Below are 17,717 nucleotides of genomic sequence, written 5' to 3'. Positions count from 1 at the left end.
ACTGGAGTGTACTTTGGGGGTTACAGCACCCTTTAACGGTCAAGCCAGCCGGCCCTTTACTTATGACACAGGCGCACGCTTGGCACAACTTTGTTGATGCACGTGCGGCTACTGCGCACACAATTCACAAACACAGAAAATAATTTTTTTTTGGTTTGGACTGGAGTGTACTTTCGGGGGTTACAGCACCCTTTAACGGTCAAGCCAGCCGGCCCTTTACTTATGACACAGGCGCACGCTTGGCACTACTTTGTTGATGCACGTGCGGCTACTGCGCACACAATTCACAAACACAGAAAATAATTTTTTTTTGGTTTGGACTGGAGTGTACTTTCGGGGGTTACAGCACCCTTTAACGGTCAAGCCAGCCGGCCCTTTACTTATGACACAGGCGCACGCTTGGCACTACTTTGTTGATGCACGTGCGGCTACTGCGCACACAATTCACAAACACAGAAAATAATTTTTTTTGGTTTGGACTGGAGTGTACTTTCGGGGGTTACAGCACCCTTTAACGGTCAAGCCAGCCGGCCCTTTACTTATGACACAGGCGCACGCTTGGCACTACTATGTTGATGCACGTGCGGCTACTGCGCACACAATTCACAAACACAGAAAATAATTATTTTTTTGGTTTGGACTGGAGTGTACTTTGGGGGTTACAGCACCCTTTAACGGTCAAGCCAGCCGGCCCTTTACTTATGACACAGGCACACGCTTGGCACTACCTTGTTGATGCACGTGCGGCTACTGCGCACACAATTCACAAACACAGAAAATAATTTTTTTTTGGTTTGGACTGGAGTGTACTTTCGGGGGTTACAGCACCCTTTAACGGTCAAGCCAGCCGGCCCTTTACTTATGACACAGGCGCACGCTTGGCACTACTTTGTTGATGCATGTGCGGCTACTGCGCACACAATTCACAAACACAGAAAATAATTTTTTTTTTGGTTTGGACTGGAGTGTACTTTGGGGGTTACAGCACCCTTTAACGGTCAAGCCAGCCGGCCCTTTACTTATGACACAGGCGCACGCTTGGCACTACTTTGTTGATGCACGTGCGGCTACTGCGCACACAATTCACAAACACAGAAAATAATTTTTTTTTGGTTTGGACTGGAGTGTACTTTCGGGGGTTACAGCACCCTTAACGGTCAAGCCAGCCGGCCCTTTACTTATGACACAGGCGCACGCTTGGCACTACTTTGTTGATGCACGTGCGGCTACTGCGCACACAATTCACAAACACAGAAAATAATTTTTTTTTGGTTTGGACTGGAGTGTACTTTCGGGGGTTACAGCACCCTTTAACGGTCAAGCCAGCCGGCCCTTTACTTATGACACAGGCGCACGCTTGGCACTACTTTGTTGATGCACGTGCGGCTACTGCGCACACAATTCACAAACACAGAAAATAATTTTTTTTTGGTTTGGACTGGAGTGTACTTTTGGGGGTTACAGCACCCTTTAACGGTCAAGCCAGCCGGCCCTTTACTTATGACACAGGCGCACGCTTGGCACTACTTTGTTGATGCACGTGCGGCTACTGCGCACACAATTCACAAACACAGAAAATAATTTTTTTTTTGGTTTGGACTGGAGTGTACTTTGGGGGTTACAGCACCCTTTAACGGTCAAGCCAGCCGGCCCTTTACTTATGACACAGGCGCACGCTTGGCACTACTTTGTTGATGCACGTGCGGCTACTGCGCACACAATTCACAAACACAGAAAATAATTTTTTTTTGGTTTTGACTGGAGTGTACTTTCGGGGGTTACAGCACCCTTTAACGGTCAAGCCAGCCGGCCCTTTACTTATGACACAGGCGCACGCTTGGCACTACTTTGTTGATGCACGTGCGGCTACTGCGCACACAATTCACAAACACAGAAAATAATTTTTTTTTGGTTTGGACTGGAGTGTACTTTCGGGGGTTACAGCACCCTTTAACGGTCAAGCCAGCCGGCCCTTTACTTATGACACAGGCGCACGCTTGGCACTACTTTGTTGATGCACGTGCGGCTACTGCGCACACAATTCACAAACACAGAATATAATTTTTTTTTGGTTTGGACTGGAGTGTACTTTCGGGGGTTACAGCACCCTTTAACGGTCAAGCCAGCCGGCCCTTTACTTATGACACAGGCGCACGCTTGGCACTACTTTGTTGATGCACGTGCGGCTACTGCGCACACAATTCACAAACACAGAAAATAATTTTTTTTTTGGTTTGGACTGGAGTGTACTTTGGGGGTTACAGCACCCTTTAACGGTCAAGCCAGCCGGCCCTTTACTTATGACACAGGCGCACGCTTGGCACTACTTTGTTGATGCACGTGCGGCTACTGCGCACACAATTCACAAACACAGAAAATAATTTTTTTTTTGGTTTGGACTGGAGTGTACTTTGGGGGTTACAGCACCCTTTAACGGTCAAGCCAGCCGGCCCTTTACTTATGACACAGGCGCACGCTTGGCACTACTTTGTTGATGCACGTGCGGCTACTGCGCACACAATTCACAAACACAGAAAATAATTTTTTTTTGGTTTGGACTGGAGTGTACTTTCGGGGATTACAGCACCCTTTAACGGTCAAGCCAGCCGGCCCTTTACTTATGACACAGGCGCACGCTTGGCACTACTTTGTTGATGCACGTGCGGCTACTGCGCACACAATTCACAAACACAGAAAATAATTTTTTTTTGGTTTTGACTGGAGTGTACTTTCGGGGGTTACAGCACCCTTTAACGGTCAAGCCAGCCGGCCCTTTACTTATGACACAGGCGCACGCTTGGCACTACTTTGTTGATGCACGTGCGGCTACTGCGCACACAATTCACAAACACAGAAAATAATTTTTTTTTGGTTTGGACTGGAGTGTATTTTCGGGGGTTACAGCACCCTTTAACGGTCAAGCCAGCCGGCCCTTTACTTATGACACAGGCGCACGCTTGGCACTACTTTGTTGATGCACGTGCGGCTACTGCGCACACAATTCACAAACACAGAAAATAATTTTTTTTTTGGTTTGGACTGGAGTGTACTTTGGGGGTTACAGCACCCTTTAACGGTCAAGCCAGCCGGCCCTTTACTTATGACACAGGCGCACGCTTGGCACAACTTTGTTGATGCACGTGCGGCTACTGCGCACACAATTCACAAACACAGAAAATAATTTTTTTTTGGTTTGGACTGGAGTGTACTTTCGGGGGTTACAGCACCCTTTAACGGTCAAGCCAGCCGGCCCTTTACTTATGACACAGGCGCACGCTTGGCACTACTTTGTTGATGCACGTGCGGCTACTGCGCACACAATTCACAAACACAGAAAATAATTTTTTTTTGGTTTGGACTGGAGTGTACTTTCGGGGGTTACAGCACCCTTTAACGGTCAAGCCAGCCGGCCCTTTACTTATGACACAGGCGCACGCTTGGCACTACTTTGTTGATGCACGTGCGGCTACTGCGCACACAATTCACAAACACAGAAAATAATTATTTTTTTGGTTTGGACTGGAGTGTACTTTGGGGGTTACAGCACCCTTTAACGGTCAAGCCAGCCGGCCCTTTACTTATGACACAGGCACACGCTTGGCACTACCTTGTTGATGCACGTGCGGCTACTGCGCACACAATTCACAAACACAGAAAATAATTTTTTTTTGGTTTGGACTGGAGTGTACTTTCGGGGGTTACAGCACCCTTTAACGGTCAAGCCAGCCGGCCCTTTACTTATGACACAGGCGCACGCTTGGCACTACTTTGTTGATGCACGTGCGGCTACTGCGCACACAATTCACAAACACAGAAAATAATTTTTTTTTTGGTTTGGACTGGAGTGTACTTTGGGGGTTACAGCACCCTTTAACGGTCAAGCCAGCCGGCCCTTTACTTATGACACAGGCGCACGCTTGGCACTACTTTGTTGATGCACGTGCGGCTACTGCGCACACAATTCACAAACACAGAAAATAATTTTTTTTTGGTTTGGACTGGAGTGTACTTTCGGGGGTTACAGCACCCTTAACGGTCAAGCCAGCCGGCCCTTTACTTATGACACAGGCGCACGCTTGGCACTACTTTGTTGATGCACGTGCGGCTACTGCGCACACAATTCACAAACACAGAAAATAATTTTTTTTTGGTTTGGACTGGAGTGTACTTTCGGGGGTTACAGCACCCTTTAACGGTCAAGCCAGCCGGCCCTTTACTTATGACACAGGCGCACGCTTTGCACTACTTTGTTGATGCACGTGCGGCTACTGCGCACACAATTCACAAACACAGAAAATAATTTTTTTTTGGTTTGGACTGGAGTGTACTTTTGGGGGTTACAGCACCCTTTAACGGTCAAGCCAGCCGGCCCTTTACTTATGACACAGGCGCACGCTTGGCACTACTTTGTTGATGCACGTGCGGCTACTGCGCACACAATTCACAAACACAGAAAATAATTTTTTTTTTGGTTTGGACTGGAGTGTACTTTGGGGGTTACAGCACCCTTTAACGGTCAAGCCAGCCGGCCCTTTACTTATGACACAGGCGCACGCTTGGCACTACTTTGTTGATGCACGTGCGGCTACTGCGCACACAATTCACAAACACAGAAAATAATTTTTTTTTGGTTTGGACTGGAGTGTACTTTCGGGGGTTACAGCACCCTTTAACGGTCAAGCCAGCCGGCCCTTTACTTATGACACAGGCGCACGCTTGGCACTACTTTGTTGATGCACGTGCGGCTACTGCGCACACAATTCACAAACACAGAAAATAATTTTTTTTTGGTTTTGACTGGAGTGTACTTTCGGGGGTTACAGCACCCTTTAACGGTCAAGCCAGCCGGCCCTTTACTTATGACACAGGCGCACGCTTGGCACTACTTTGTTGATGCACGTGCGGCTACTGCGCACACAATTCACAAACACAGAAAATAATTTTTTTTTGGTTTGGACTGGAGTGTACTTTCGGGGGTTACAGCACCCTTTAACGGTCAAGCCAGCCGGCCCTTTACTTATGACACAGGCGCACGCTTGGCACTACTTTGTTGATGCACGTGCGGCTACTGCGCACACAATTCACAAACACAGAATATAATTTTTTTTTGGTTTGGACTGGAGTGTACTTTCGGGGGTTACAGCACCCTTTAACGGTCAAGCCAGCCGGCCCTTTACTTATGACACAGGCGCACGCTTGGCACTACTTTGTTGATGCACGTGCGGCTACTGCGCACACAATTCACAAACACAGAAAATAATTTTTTTTTGGTTTGGACTGGAGTGTACTTTCGGGGGTTACAGCACCCTTTAACGGTCAAGCCAGCCGGCCCTTTACTTATGACACAGGCGCACGCTTGGCACTACTTTGTTGATGCACGTGCGGCTACTGCGCACACAATTCACAAACACAGAAAATAATTTTTTTTTGGTTTGGACTGGAGTGTACTTTCGGGGGTTACAGCACCCTTTAACGGTCAAGCCAGCCGGCCCTTTACTTATGACACAGGCGCACGCTTGGCACTACTTTGTTGATGCACGTGCGGCTACTGCGCACACAATTCACAAACACAGAAAATAATTTTTTTTTTGGTTTGGACTGGAGTGTACTTTGGGGGTTACAGCACCCTTTAACGGTCAAGCCAGCCGGCCCTTTACTTATGACACAGGCGCACGCTTGGCACTACTTTGTTGATGCACGTGCGGCTACTGCGCACACAATTCACAAACACAGAAAATAATTTTTTTTTTGGTTTGGACTGGAGTGTACTTTCGGGGGTTACAGCACCCTTAACGGTCAAGCCAGCCGGCCCTTTACTTATGACACAGGTGCACGCTTGGCACTACTTTGTTGATGCACGTGCGGCTACTGCGCACACAATTCACAAACACAGAAAATAATTTTTTTTTTGGTTTGGACTGGAGTGTACTTTCGGGGGTTACAGCACCCTTAACGGTCAAGCCAGCCGGCCCTTTACTTATGACACAGGCGCACGCTTGGCACTACTTTGTTGATGCACGTGCGGCTACTGCGCACACAATTCACAAACACAGAAAATAATTTTTTTTTTGGTTTGGACTGGAGTGTACTTTCGGGGGTTACAGCACCCTTAACGGTCAAGCCAGCCGGCCCTTTACTTATGACACAGGCGCACGCTTGGCACTACTTTGTTGATGCACGTGCGGCTACTGCGCACACAATTCACAAACACAGAAAATATATTATTTTTTTAGCACTTGGGGGGAGCACCCCTGATGGACAGAGCACCCCCTGGACAACACTACAGCACTCCTTTAGGACTGGGACACTGCACAGGACTTTGGAGTGGACACAGCCCCTATGGAGAACTGACTGCACAACACAGTCCAGCCAGCCCCTATGGACTTTGAAGTAGTGGACACAGCCCCTATTAACAACAGCAGCACAGCACAACACAGCCAGCCCCTATGGACTTTGAAGTAGTGGACAACAGCAGCACTACACTACACTACACTACACAGCCCTAACTCCCACCCTCCCTCTTCACTGTCCACAGCCGAGTGAGAAAATGGCGCCGACGCGGGTACCTTATATAGGATCCAAAACCCGCAAGACTCGGAAGGCGGGATGATGACGTTTTGCCTCGATTTCAGATCCGAGTCAGGCGGGAAAAGTCGAGCCTGACTCGGATCGGACTCGGATCGGGGGGGCTCGGGGGGGTTCGGATTTCAGAAATCCGAACCCGCTCACCCCTAGTAAAAATACATTATGACTTGTCCCTCTGTCATTGATGATGCAGGGTGTAGTTCTTGTCTGCCGTCTCTTGCAAGATCTCCTTGTTGACGGTGATGTGGATGCCTCAGGGGTAGGAAGGAGAGTGTCTGTAGCCAGCCATCCTCAGTTCTCAGCAGGGGCGTTTTAAGAGAGGAGGGGGCCCGAGTGCTCTGACATGGCTGGCCAGCCACCGGAGCATTAGTAGACTCCAGTCCCACTAGAGTGTGCCCGGAGTCTACTGCACATGCGCAGAACGCTGGGAAAATGGCCTCGGCAGCCATTTTCCGTGTTCTGAGCAGCGCTGACACACCGCCTGGTCAAGGTCACATCTGACCAACCTGGCAGAGCCCAGCGCTGCCCAGACCAGGTTACAAGAGAGATGCGCAGCGGTGGGTATGGGTCCCGGTGGCAGCCGCACTGCACCAACTGGAACAGTGAGTCCACGGCCCCATTTTGTGCTTCTGTGCACCTCGGGCTCCTCTGGATCTCGTGGCCCGGTACAGGTATCCGCTTAGACCAATCCCTGTCGCCGGTCCTGCATATATGTAAAAATGTTTTCAGTAATGCTGTGTAACATTGTCTGGTGATCACAGATGACCACCAGACAATAAGCACTAAGGGGTCCCATTATTTTAAAGACCCCCTCTTTCTAAAGTGGGTGCCCCTTAATTATTGGATGCCACGTTGAGGAAGACCCTCCCCACTTCCTGGACTCCATGATATTTATTTTCAAGGGGAGAATGTCTTGTGATCACACTGATTATGGTGATGACACTCACTCTTTCAAATGAAGGGGGTTACCCAACTTTCTAGCTGCCGTGGATGTGGAGACAGAGGGACTTACAGCTTTAATGTTTGGATTTAGATGCCTTTAAACCTTTTCTTCTTTGTATATGTGGAGTATGAATTTAATAATGTATTCTCCCCAACTTTTATGCCTCTGGAGGATTTGCAGGGAGCAGTGCCCCAGGGATGGATTTAGAATCATTGGCCCTCAGATCAAACAACTTATGGTCGGTCCCTGTCACTAACACTTCATTGTGCCTCTCTTTTAATCTAGCTGTTTGGATGTATGTGTGTATACCTACAGATGTGTCCACATACATCTTACTTCTTTGTGCATAAACAGCCCTATTAGTCACGTCATGCCAGGGAGTGACTCGGTAGCTTTGTGTGACTTTTTACCTTCAAATGTGTCTTTTTCACAAAGTGCGCATAGGATGTACAAGTAGCTTCTGTTGATTAAAATGATATGTGGCATGTTTATATTCTGTGTGCAACTGCGGGTGTCTCTGCATGTGGAATGCTACGTTACAGTGTCACAGACGTACACAGTTTCATGCCCCTTCTATCATACAGAGACTCTCTCATAAACACAGATTCACGCTCTCTCTCCTGAACTCACATTCCCTCTTTTATACACATCACCTTACACTCTCTCTCTCATATACACAGACTCAGTGTCTCTATCAAACACACAGACTCACACTATCTCTCCCTCTCCCATACACAATGACTCGCATGCTCTCTCATACGAACTCACAGTCTCTTATGCACAGCAAATCACAGCCCATCTCTCATTCCATTTCAGCCCGACTATCACAACCTCTGTAATAGGAATACATACGAATTACCGCCGGACACGAGTCCGGTGGTTCAAATCCCGACAGTGACAGGCCGACACAGCTGAAAATACAGATCATCCCCAGGTAAGTTTGAACTAACCTAACCCCCCTAACCCTAACCCTCCTTAGGGGTGCCTAACCCTAACCTTCCCCCCAGTGCCTAACCCTAATCCCCCCTCTAAGTGCCTAAACCAAACCTTCCCCCTTCCCCGCCGCCTAAACCTAAGTCCCCCGGGGAGGTGCCTAACCCTAACCTCCCTCCAGGGGTGCCTAACCCTAACCTCCCTCCATCCCCCTAGCCTAACCCTAACCTCCCAGGGGGGTGCCTAACCCTAAGTCCCCCCCGGGGGCCCTAAACCTAACCCTTCCCCCCCCCACAGCTGTCCGCAGAGGCGCCCGGCATCACTTCGATCGGGATGCCGGGCGCCGGTCTCCCAGTGTGGGTAAAATGACCGGCGTCTACATCTAGACGCCGGTCAGTTCACCCTCGCCGGGATATGACAGTCGGGAAGCCGGCTGTTGGTATAATGTCAGCCAGCTTCCCGATTGCATACCCTGTAATATACACAGACTCACACTCTCTCATACACAGAGAGTTCCTCTCTCTCACAGACACATATCTCACTATGGGCGGGATGTACTACGCATCACATTTTGTATGCAGTACTTCCCACCACTTATCAGGTACATTCCTAAAATTGCAATTAAAATTGCAAAGGAAAGCTCTTCTGAAAAGAGCTGTCTTTTACTATAACTGGATTTCTGGGTTTATGACCCAGGAGTCCTTCTGCGCATGCATCGTATGACACTTGCACTGCGGGTGATGCTGGGAGAGGTCCGATTGGATCCCTCCCGGTGCACAATATGAAAAGAAGCTTGTAAGCTTCTCTTGGGCATTACCCACAGGGTCCAAGCTCTGGAAAGTAATGTATTCCGGAGCTTGGTACATGTGGGAAATGTGGCCAAAACTCTGACTACTGCAGTTTTCAGATTTTTGCCTGCATTTTCCTTTTAGTACATCCCACCCTCTCTGTCTCATACTACACACTAACTCACACTGCCTCTCATGCACACCAACAAACTCCCTCTCTCAGACAAACTGACAAACTCTCTCTCTCTCATATACATCGACTTACACTCTATCTCATGCCATACTTTTTATTATTCCTTTGCGGGAGAAGCTGGGAGCACTGGTTATGGGGGAGGGGCATAATTATGTCCCCTCCCTTTCCCTAAAAATGTCTGCGATTTGCAGGTCTGAGATGAAAGGGCGGGGCTAAATTTTACATATCGAACTGTTTAGCCCCTCCCCTACTCGCGGACCCAGAAATTCCCCATTAAATCTCCCCATCCTGCCTGCTTCACTAAGAAGTGGGCAGGATGCAGGAGATCTGTCTACACTTCCGGGAGTGCGAGGGGGGCTACCCGAAAATCGGGAACCTCCCACGTCTTCCGGGAGTGTAGGTATGTATGTCTCATACACACTGAGTTAGAACTGAATCATCTAGTCACATATAGTATTTCTAGGAAAAGTAGGCACACATATCAAATGTAACTATCTGTACACAGCAAAACATATGTTTTGTTACAGAGTAAACTGCTACAACTGATTAAGATTAACAATTAAATTAAAAGTAGTAAACAGCTTAACAAGTCAGTGCAGTTTTAAGTAAAGTGGTTATAGATCTGCTTGTTTCTACCTTTTCTTCCTCTACGTGACCTTGATATGTTATAATGATACTAAATAAAATAATCATAGAAACATACATAAGTCCAAATATGGCTCACACAGGCATTTAGTAACACTATGAGCAGTAGGTAATTTGAATAAAAATCTTTTAAATTTACTACAGTGTTGGGTTCTCCTGTGTCACATTTTTCCAAGGACTATCTCGTGTCTTACTGCAGGATTGTAGCATTGCTTATTTTCTATAAATTCAGAATAATGATAACCTTAAAACTGTAAGATTAGTACGAATAAGTTACATAGTTGCATGGTTAGCAAGGAGTAAAAAAGACAAAAGTCCAAGTACAACCTTATCTTATGGGCAATAAGGGGCGGTCTTGGAGAAATACTAACGTTTCTGCTTTACTGGGCGCTTTTTTTTTATCACTGGTGCTGACAGCAGGAGAAACCCCAGTCACTATTGTAACACACTATGTTTATGTTTAAAGCAATTCATGCTACACTGTATTTCCTCTATGGATTTTCTCTAAATGTTTAACTTCTATTCATGTTATTTATGTTTACTTTTATTTATCTTATCCTAGGTTCTTCTGCAATATCTGTAAACATTTTTCTGTTAATTTCTCAACATTTCAGGCATCAAAGTTAGTCAATAAAATAAAACACTTCAACTATTTAATTAAAGTTATAGTATTTTACTTTCTTTGTCACTTTTAGGAAAATACCATCAACCAGTTTAACTATCCAACTAAGGCTATGTTACTGTAGTTAATAAACAAAATAACATAATTAAAAAGTATGCATTTATATGTATGTTTTGCTTGTAGTGTTTATGCAAATATCATCGGCGTGGAAACCTGTGTATGTACCTTGTTCAGGCAGCTGAACTCACCAGCAAGGGGACTCGAGGTGTGCTGGTAACACCTGGTTCAGGAATTGGTGGCTGTGTTCAGAGCTGGTTTCAGGAATTGTGGGGCTGATAGCTCCTTGTGTAATGTGTCTGACTGCAATGTATTACAGTATTTTTAAATGTGTGTTACATAAAAGAGGATGTGACTGAAGGTGCTTGGGAAGGTGGCCAGATAGAGGGGGAGTCAGGGAAACTGGCGGAATGACAGTGTGGTCACCCATACACACCGAACGATATATCATTCAGTAGCCACATTCAGAAGCATGGGGTCATATACAATATCTTCTGATTGACCGTGCAGCACGGCCAACCAGAAGATGTCATATATGACCTGTGGCAGCATGCAATCGGATGTACACACTGTGCGATCCACCTTGCCTGGAGAGAAGATATTGTGCTGATATCGCTCGAGTGTGTACCCATTCTTACTCACACTCTCTGTAATACAATCACAAACACACGCTCTTATAAATAACTGGGCAGATTCAATTAGCCACAGGTTTAGCTCTTGGATTATGTGCCTGGAGATATTTAATTACTGCCTGCATTTAGCCCAACTATCTCTAGACCCCGGATTAAGTGCAGGAGGTATGCAATTATTGCCCACAGTAAGCCTGCAACTAGCTCCGATGGTGCACTGAATGTGGATGTTTACGTGCAGTCAGAAGCTGGCATAACTAGGTATTTGAAGGCCCCAGCCTCCAGAGCTGTGAGAAAGAATCTGTGTTAAGTGCACCATATGGGCTAGTCAGTGTTTACCGCATGCAGTTATTGAACAGCTCCAAGCACTTAACACGGGCGCTAAAGCTGCGCAATAAAGCCAGAGGCTAAATTAATCTGCCCCACTGACACAAACTTTCTCTTATAGGCACTGACCCATACTCTAATACATACCTCTCAACTTTGTATATGATAAGGTCGGGACCCCCGAGTGCCTGAAAAGGGGGTGTGGCCTTGCTGTGAAGGAGTTGGGCTGTCCAACTAAAAAGAGACTTTATATAATTCTTATAAATAATGTTTACAATTGCAAGACTTTGCATACTGTATACTAACTAGATCACGTCCTCTTACATTTATAAAAATCTATTAACATTTATTTATATTGCGCCAGCATATTTCTTTGTACTTTAAAATTAGGAACAAACCAGTAATACAATGAGACTGGGTTTACTTTTAACAGACAAAGAGGTAAGAGGGACCTGATTCCAAGCTTACAATCTATAGGGATAATCATTTCCATTTGCAAGGTTGAGTACACACCTTTCCAAGTGTTGATGGCACATATAAAATAATTTATGGAAAAAAAGAGGAGCTATATAATACTGTATACTAACTGTGATTACACTTACATCAATATACATAAAAAGAAACACAAAAAAGTTAAAGTTCAGATGGTTTCAACTTCATTGACCTTTACACCACTAAGTAAAATATGTAAATTGTGAATTTTGTACTGCCAAAGATAAGATACATATAATAAACATTTCCGGCTTTCCTTTAGCAAGCACCATAGACATGCCTAAAAGGTGTCTAATTGATGTGTACAGTAAACAGATTGATATTCATTCCATGCAGGAAGTACTGCAGCAATCTCTATACAATACAATACAGAACCTACAAACATGTTTCCTTTCCGGACATGTGCTTTCAAGCAGTATGCAATCTGTAACGTTTGAACCCCACAAACATACAACATTTCATCTCTATTTTTACACCAAGGAAGAGTGAGAAAGAATGAAAGGATGATAAAGGTTGGGCCATTATAAAATTTAGCAAGTAACACAAATTACACATTGAAGAAGTAAACATACCTAGTGCATTAGGCAAGAATGAACAGGTCTTCAGTAAAGATCACTTACATTATTCAGAGCCTTCCTGATTCAGCTGTTGATGAATTAAACCCCTGTATGTGTCCCTCAAACAGCAGCTGACACTTGTAGTTCATCCCTATCTGGATAACCATACATTGACCAGCTGACCTGATATGTTTTGTTCTTTTGGTTTATTTTTATTGGGGTTTTTTACACAGATGTGGAATCAATTTAGTCAAGACTAGCAATCAATTTGTGTTCACTTAACTCAGACTCATCCTGGGTCCAGGTAACGATTATCTCATTTATTATCATATTAGGGAACTGTCTAACCAGCCACAGACAGGAATTATTGGAGATGGGCTTACTACATTTAGATAAGCTGTGATCAATGCAAATCGATTTGTTCTACAAGGATTGGAACTCACCTGCTCAGGTCCTTGGAAGCAGATCCTGCAAAGAGGTGTCCTCATGCCACTGTCCAGGCTGCCAAGGGAATATCTGTCTTCTGCTTTCCCTTTATAGAACTCATCCGAGGATGTGCTGCTGACCATGGACATAGGCTGGTGCTGGAGCCCCGGGGCTGTAGCTGGATAACACCAGTCCTCATCAGGAGTGCTTCCATCTGCTCGCACTCTCCAGGCTCGTCCCAGTGCTGTCAGGTTGTTGTTGTTGACCGCCAAGCCTCCTCCGGCGCCTAAGTCACATTCTGAGCTGTTCATAGGCAAACAAGGCGCCTGCGGAGGGCGCCGGAGCAAGAGGACCTTCAAGTCATTGAAGAGCATGCGGCACCGGCACTTGAGGAGACCCTGATGGCGCAACATCTGTCTTGGACTCAAAGATCCGCAGCACCATAAGAGCAGGATGGTTCTCAAGAACATGTGCGGGCTTTTCACTCAAAGATATAAAGGGAAAAAGTCCCAGGTCAGCGCCTAGGAGTGTGCTCTAAGCTTGGGCTGTGCTCACTTTCTATTGACGTATCTACAAACAACTCCAACAACTGATCAGTAAAAAAGTGCTCATCTGCTTAGCAAAGAGAAATTATTCGTATAAAACAGGACACGAAGCACACAGGCAGCTGCAAAATAGCCTTGTCCGCCCCTTCCTCCTAGCTAGCAGCTTACTCCAAAGTGTAATAAAAAGTAAACGTCAAGAATAAAAATTTGCATTATCAACATCAAGTTACTCACTGATTTTCAAGCAATAACTACAGTATCATTTTAGGAATAATCTTAAATTTCTCATTTACTCCAATTGTCTCCAACCTCTCATTTTAAACCAAGCAGAGTCTGTGTGCATGACAAATTCCTTGCCATTTACAAAAGTAAGGGAGAGAGAGGGCTGCAACACTCCAAAATATCATTACGACAAATTGTAAGCTCTCATGGTTCCAACAAACGTCTGTTTCTGACTCACGTCTTCTCCATTCATCATATCAGCAACGTCACCAAGAGCAAAATACTGCCCCAAATAAAACAAAGACTGAGCAGCAGTCATACTGCATAGTCCGTGCCTCTAGCCCACCTCAGTGCCAGGGAATGCAACCCCATCAGCTCAGGATCCTTTCCTATGCCCCTGATGATGCTGTCTTGCCTTGGCATGGCATGCCATCATCTCCACACCAGTCCCTGAATGCACGCAAGCTCCTGGGATGCTAATAATCCCTACAACGGCTACCTGGCTCAGCTCAGGATGCTGCCCTCCTGACGATATCTGCTCGTCCGGCTAGTGGTGATAATGATGATGCTGGTGGGTAACCTGCTGTTGGTTCTGCTGCTGTTGCTACCTCCCTGGGATGCTTGAGGAAGGATTCAACGTTGAAGGGTTCAGTGCTAACGTTTCTCCTCTTCCAATGCGAAGGAAGAATAAGATACCTGCATCATTAAGACTGTTGGTATTCCTAGGTGAAACATGGTAATGCACCAGTGTCTGGGGGATGGGTGGAAGGGGCATGGATTGGGCAGGGTGCTGCTGGGAGTTACAGGACGGCAGCTGCTGCAGTTTCAGCACTCTGTTCCTGTGGACAGCTCCCTCCCAGTCTGCAACGTCACCCTGCTGGAGGCGCTGACGCAGGCAGCTAGAGAGAGGGATGGGGAGGGTTGGGGACTGGAGCTGGATTAGTTTCCAGACAAGAGAAAGTCTTATTGACATGATGATCCTCTTTACTATCAGCCTTCCAAGCAGCTCAACTATAAATGTAGCAATGTATTATCTACAAGGCTATATTGGAAAATATAGATAATGGTCACTGGTGTGAGCTGCAGGTTGATGAGCTGATGTAGAATGAATACTAACCAATATTTTGCGTAGTGTATCTTGCGTTTTCTTGTAATGTGCATGCTCATAAAGTGAACACATGCATATACTGTATATACCGTATATATATATATATATATATATATATATATGTATATATATATATATATATATATTTTACAGGGCTTTGGTATATTAGGTCGAGTCACAATGTTGACATTCATAGGGCCTGAATCAGAGATGTACACACTGCTTATATTGGACATACTGGAGCAGTTCTTGCTATTGTGTGTGTGTCTAACGCTGGATACACACTAAATGATGTGTGTACCCAGAGATGCGACGGACAACTGCATGGTTGACGGACCTACATATTCGGCGGCCGCTACACATTACACAATCCCGTGCCCGACCGCCCGATATGTTGGCACCAGCTGCATCCCGCTGCATGCGGTCGTCAGTTGCATTGTAAAATTGAGCTGCATGTAGGGACGACCTGACAATGCAACTGATGACCAAATGGAAGCCGCATATGCCAACATAGTGGGTTTTCAGTCGATTTTGACGATATGTCGGCCCGATCTGTTGGATCAGGCTAAATATTGTCTAATATGTACCCTTCTTAAGTTGAATCGTGCATGTGTTCTGCTTGTGATTTCTGGCGCACGCAGGGAGAAATGTAGTGAAAATGTAGTGGCCATTCCTGGTCGGTTACTAGGAGGTGTATTAGCACTGGCACGGAGATGGTCCATCTAATGGGAGTGTCGTGTGTGTGTCAGTTAAAGTGGTTGCATACACAGACGCTCGAACATTCACATACGTGTCCATACACAGCCGAAGAAACTACACCTGCCATAGAGCTGGTGCAAGTTTCGATGGTGCAATAGACGGTGACATCTAAGGATGCACCAATCGCTATTACTGTGTGTACGGACACTGAAAATGGGCTTCTCAGTCCTTACGCATTCGGCCACATGGATGAACACATGGGAAGGATTTTGTGGTGGCATTTGAATAATGTGATGGGTGACCGCCTATAGACACAGATATGTTAACATATTCAGCATGTCGACACTGATTAAATGTTTACATGATCACAATGTTGACAGTACATTTTTTAGGTAACCCTAATGCTAACCTTAACACTACTGTTGAACATTTTCACATAATGTCCATGTCATCACTTTGCAGATACCGACATCAACCATATTGATATAATATTCCACATTCTGAGTGTCAACATAGTGAATGGCGACATCATGGCTGCATACTAATTATAGACCTACACGCAGCTGACTACCACTGGAGAGATGGCACAAGGGAGAGATGAGGCGGTCTAATGTAGGCTAAACCAGTGTTGGAATGGTAGACAGGTAAAGGGGAAATCCCAGGTGGGCCCCACTTCCAGGGGACCCCCCCCCCCTCCTCCAAGGGTCAGGTTCCAGACTGTGCACTGAAATTTTACATTGCTACTCTATTAGAGGGTCATTTACATTGTTGAGCAGAACCATGAAGCAACTTGGGTGCTTGTTTCACTTTTATAGAAACTACACCAAGATTCTCCTGCCAATCAAAGTGGGCAGTCATGACACACCCCTGTTCCTGCCAGTGATTAGAATAGCATTGTAGCTGTGCCAACATTCACTAACCTATATTTAAGCCATCCCAGTGGTAAGAACTTAGGGCCTGATTCAGATATGTACGGAAATACAGAGCCACCAAACAAGCGGCTGTGCAATTCCGTTCATCTAAAATGCAAATGCAGCAGGAGGTGTCTTTAGGAAACAGACACCTCCTTGCTGCATCTGTGATCCAAGCGCTATTACCAAGGTCACAGCCTGGGATCACCAGTCATGATGGTTTCCCCTTTAGCCAGGCTATGGTAGCTGAAGCTTACTGCAGCCTGACCGGGTCTTGGCAGCATGCAAGGCCAGGAAATCTGCATCCACTGATGCAGATCCTGGCCTCGTCCCTCCTGAAAATGTGGATGACACGCCCCCATTTCCGGGAATGCTACCCAGGAATGCCCCCGCTCCACCTCCCAAATGCTGCAGCATGTTAATCCGGTCGGCCCTTCATGCCCTTAAGCTGGGTACACATTAGAAGATCATGATCAATGGGACCCAGCAGGGGTGCCAACATCGGTAAGTGCATACACATTTGCCGATGCCGGCAGCGAAGGACCGACAGCGAGTGGGTAGTGGGGGCCATGCTGCATTCGGCAGCATGGCATTACGTGCTACATCCTCAGATTTTTCTGCAAGTACAAAAGATCTGAGGATGCAACGGACGACCCGAATCGACCGTGTCAGAATCGGCCAAATAACTCAAGATATCACCTAGCATCTAGGGGCCTTTAGACTGACACTGGGCTGGACACTGTAAGGACAGAAACATGTATATAAGCCTTATAGGAAGTGTACCTCTTGCACCTGCTATGCCGCAGGCTAGGGATATTCATCAGTGTGCCCTTCAAAGATGGTTGCCATCGTTGGTAAAAATGGTGGAGGGCACCATTCATGGTAGGAAACTATGCGATGGTTGTAACTATCGAAGGTACACATATGATATGCGCAGCTCTGGTCAGAGCGTCCAGCTCTGAATCAGGCCCTCTGTCCTCCCCCATGTTCTGTTTCTACCTCACTCTTTCAGCTATCCACAGAATTGTGCATTAA

General features: G+C 46.2%; 1 protein-coding gene across 2 annotated transcripts in view; it reads right to left on the bottom strand.

The window, feature by feature from the left end:
• The window catches only part of MARCHF4 (membrane associated ring-CH-type finger 4), a 274,704-nt gene extending 260,747 nt beyond the window's left edge, over window positions 1-13,957 (bottom strand). For both annotated transcript variants that reach the window (XM_088455740.1, XM_088455739.1), the window contains exon 1: window positions 13,215-13,957. In XM_088455740.1, coding sequence (XP_088311866.1) covers window positions 13,215-13,667 — 453 coding nt within the window. In that variant the 5' untranslated portion in view covers window positions 13,668-13,957. The remainder of the gene's footprint in view (window positions 1-13,214) is intronic.
• Between the last annotated feature and the right edge of the window lie 3,760 nt (window positions 13,958-17,717).

This window comes from Taudactylus pleione, unplaced genomic scaffold (genome assembly GCF_031769625.1).
Source record: "Taudactylus pleione unplaced genomic scaffold, aTauple2 ptg000671l, whole genome shotgun sequence".
NCBI classification, from domain to species: domain Eukaryota; kingdom Metazoa; phylum Chordata; class Amphibia; order Anura; family Myobatrachidae; genus Taudactylus; species Taudactylus pleione.
The sequence above is the reverse complement of the archived record's forward strand: the minus strand, read 5'-3'. Positions and strand labels throughout refer to the sequence as shown.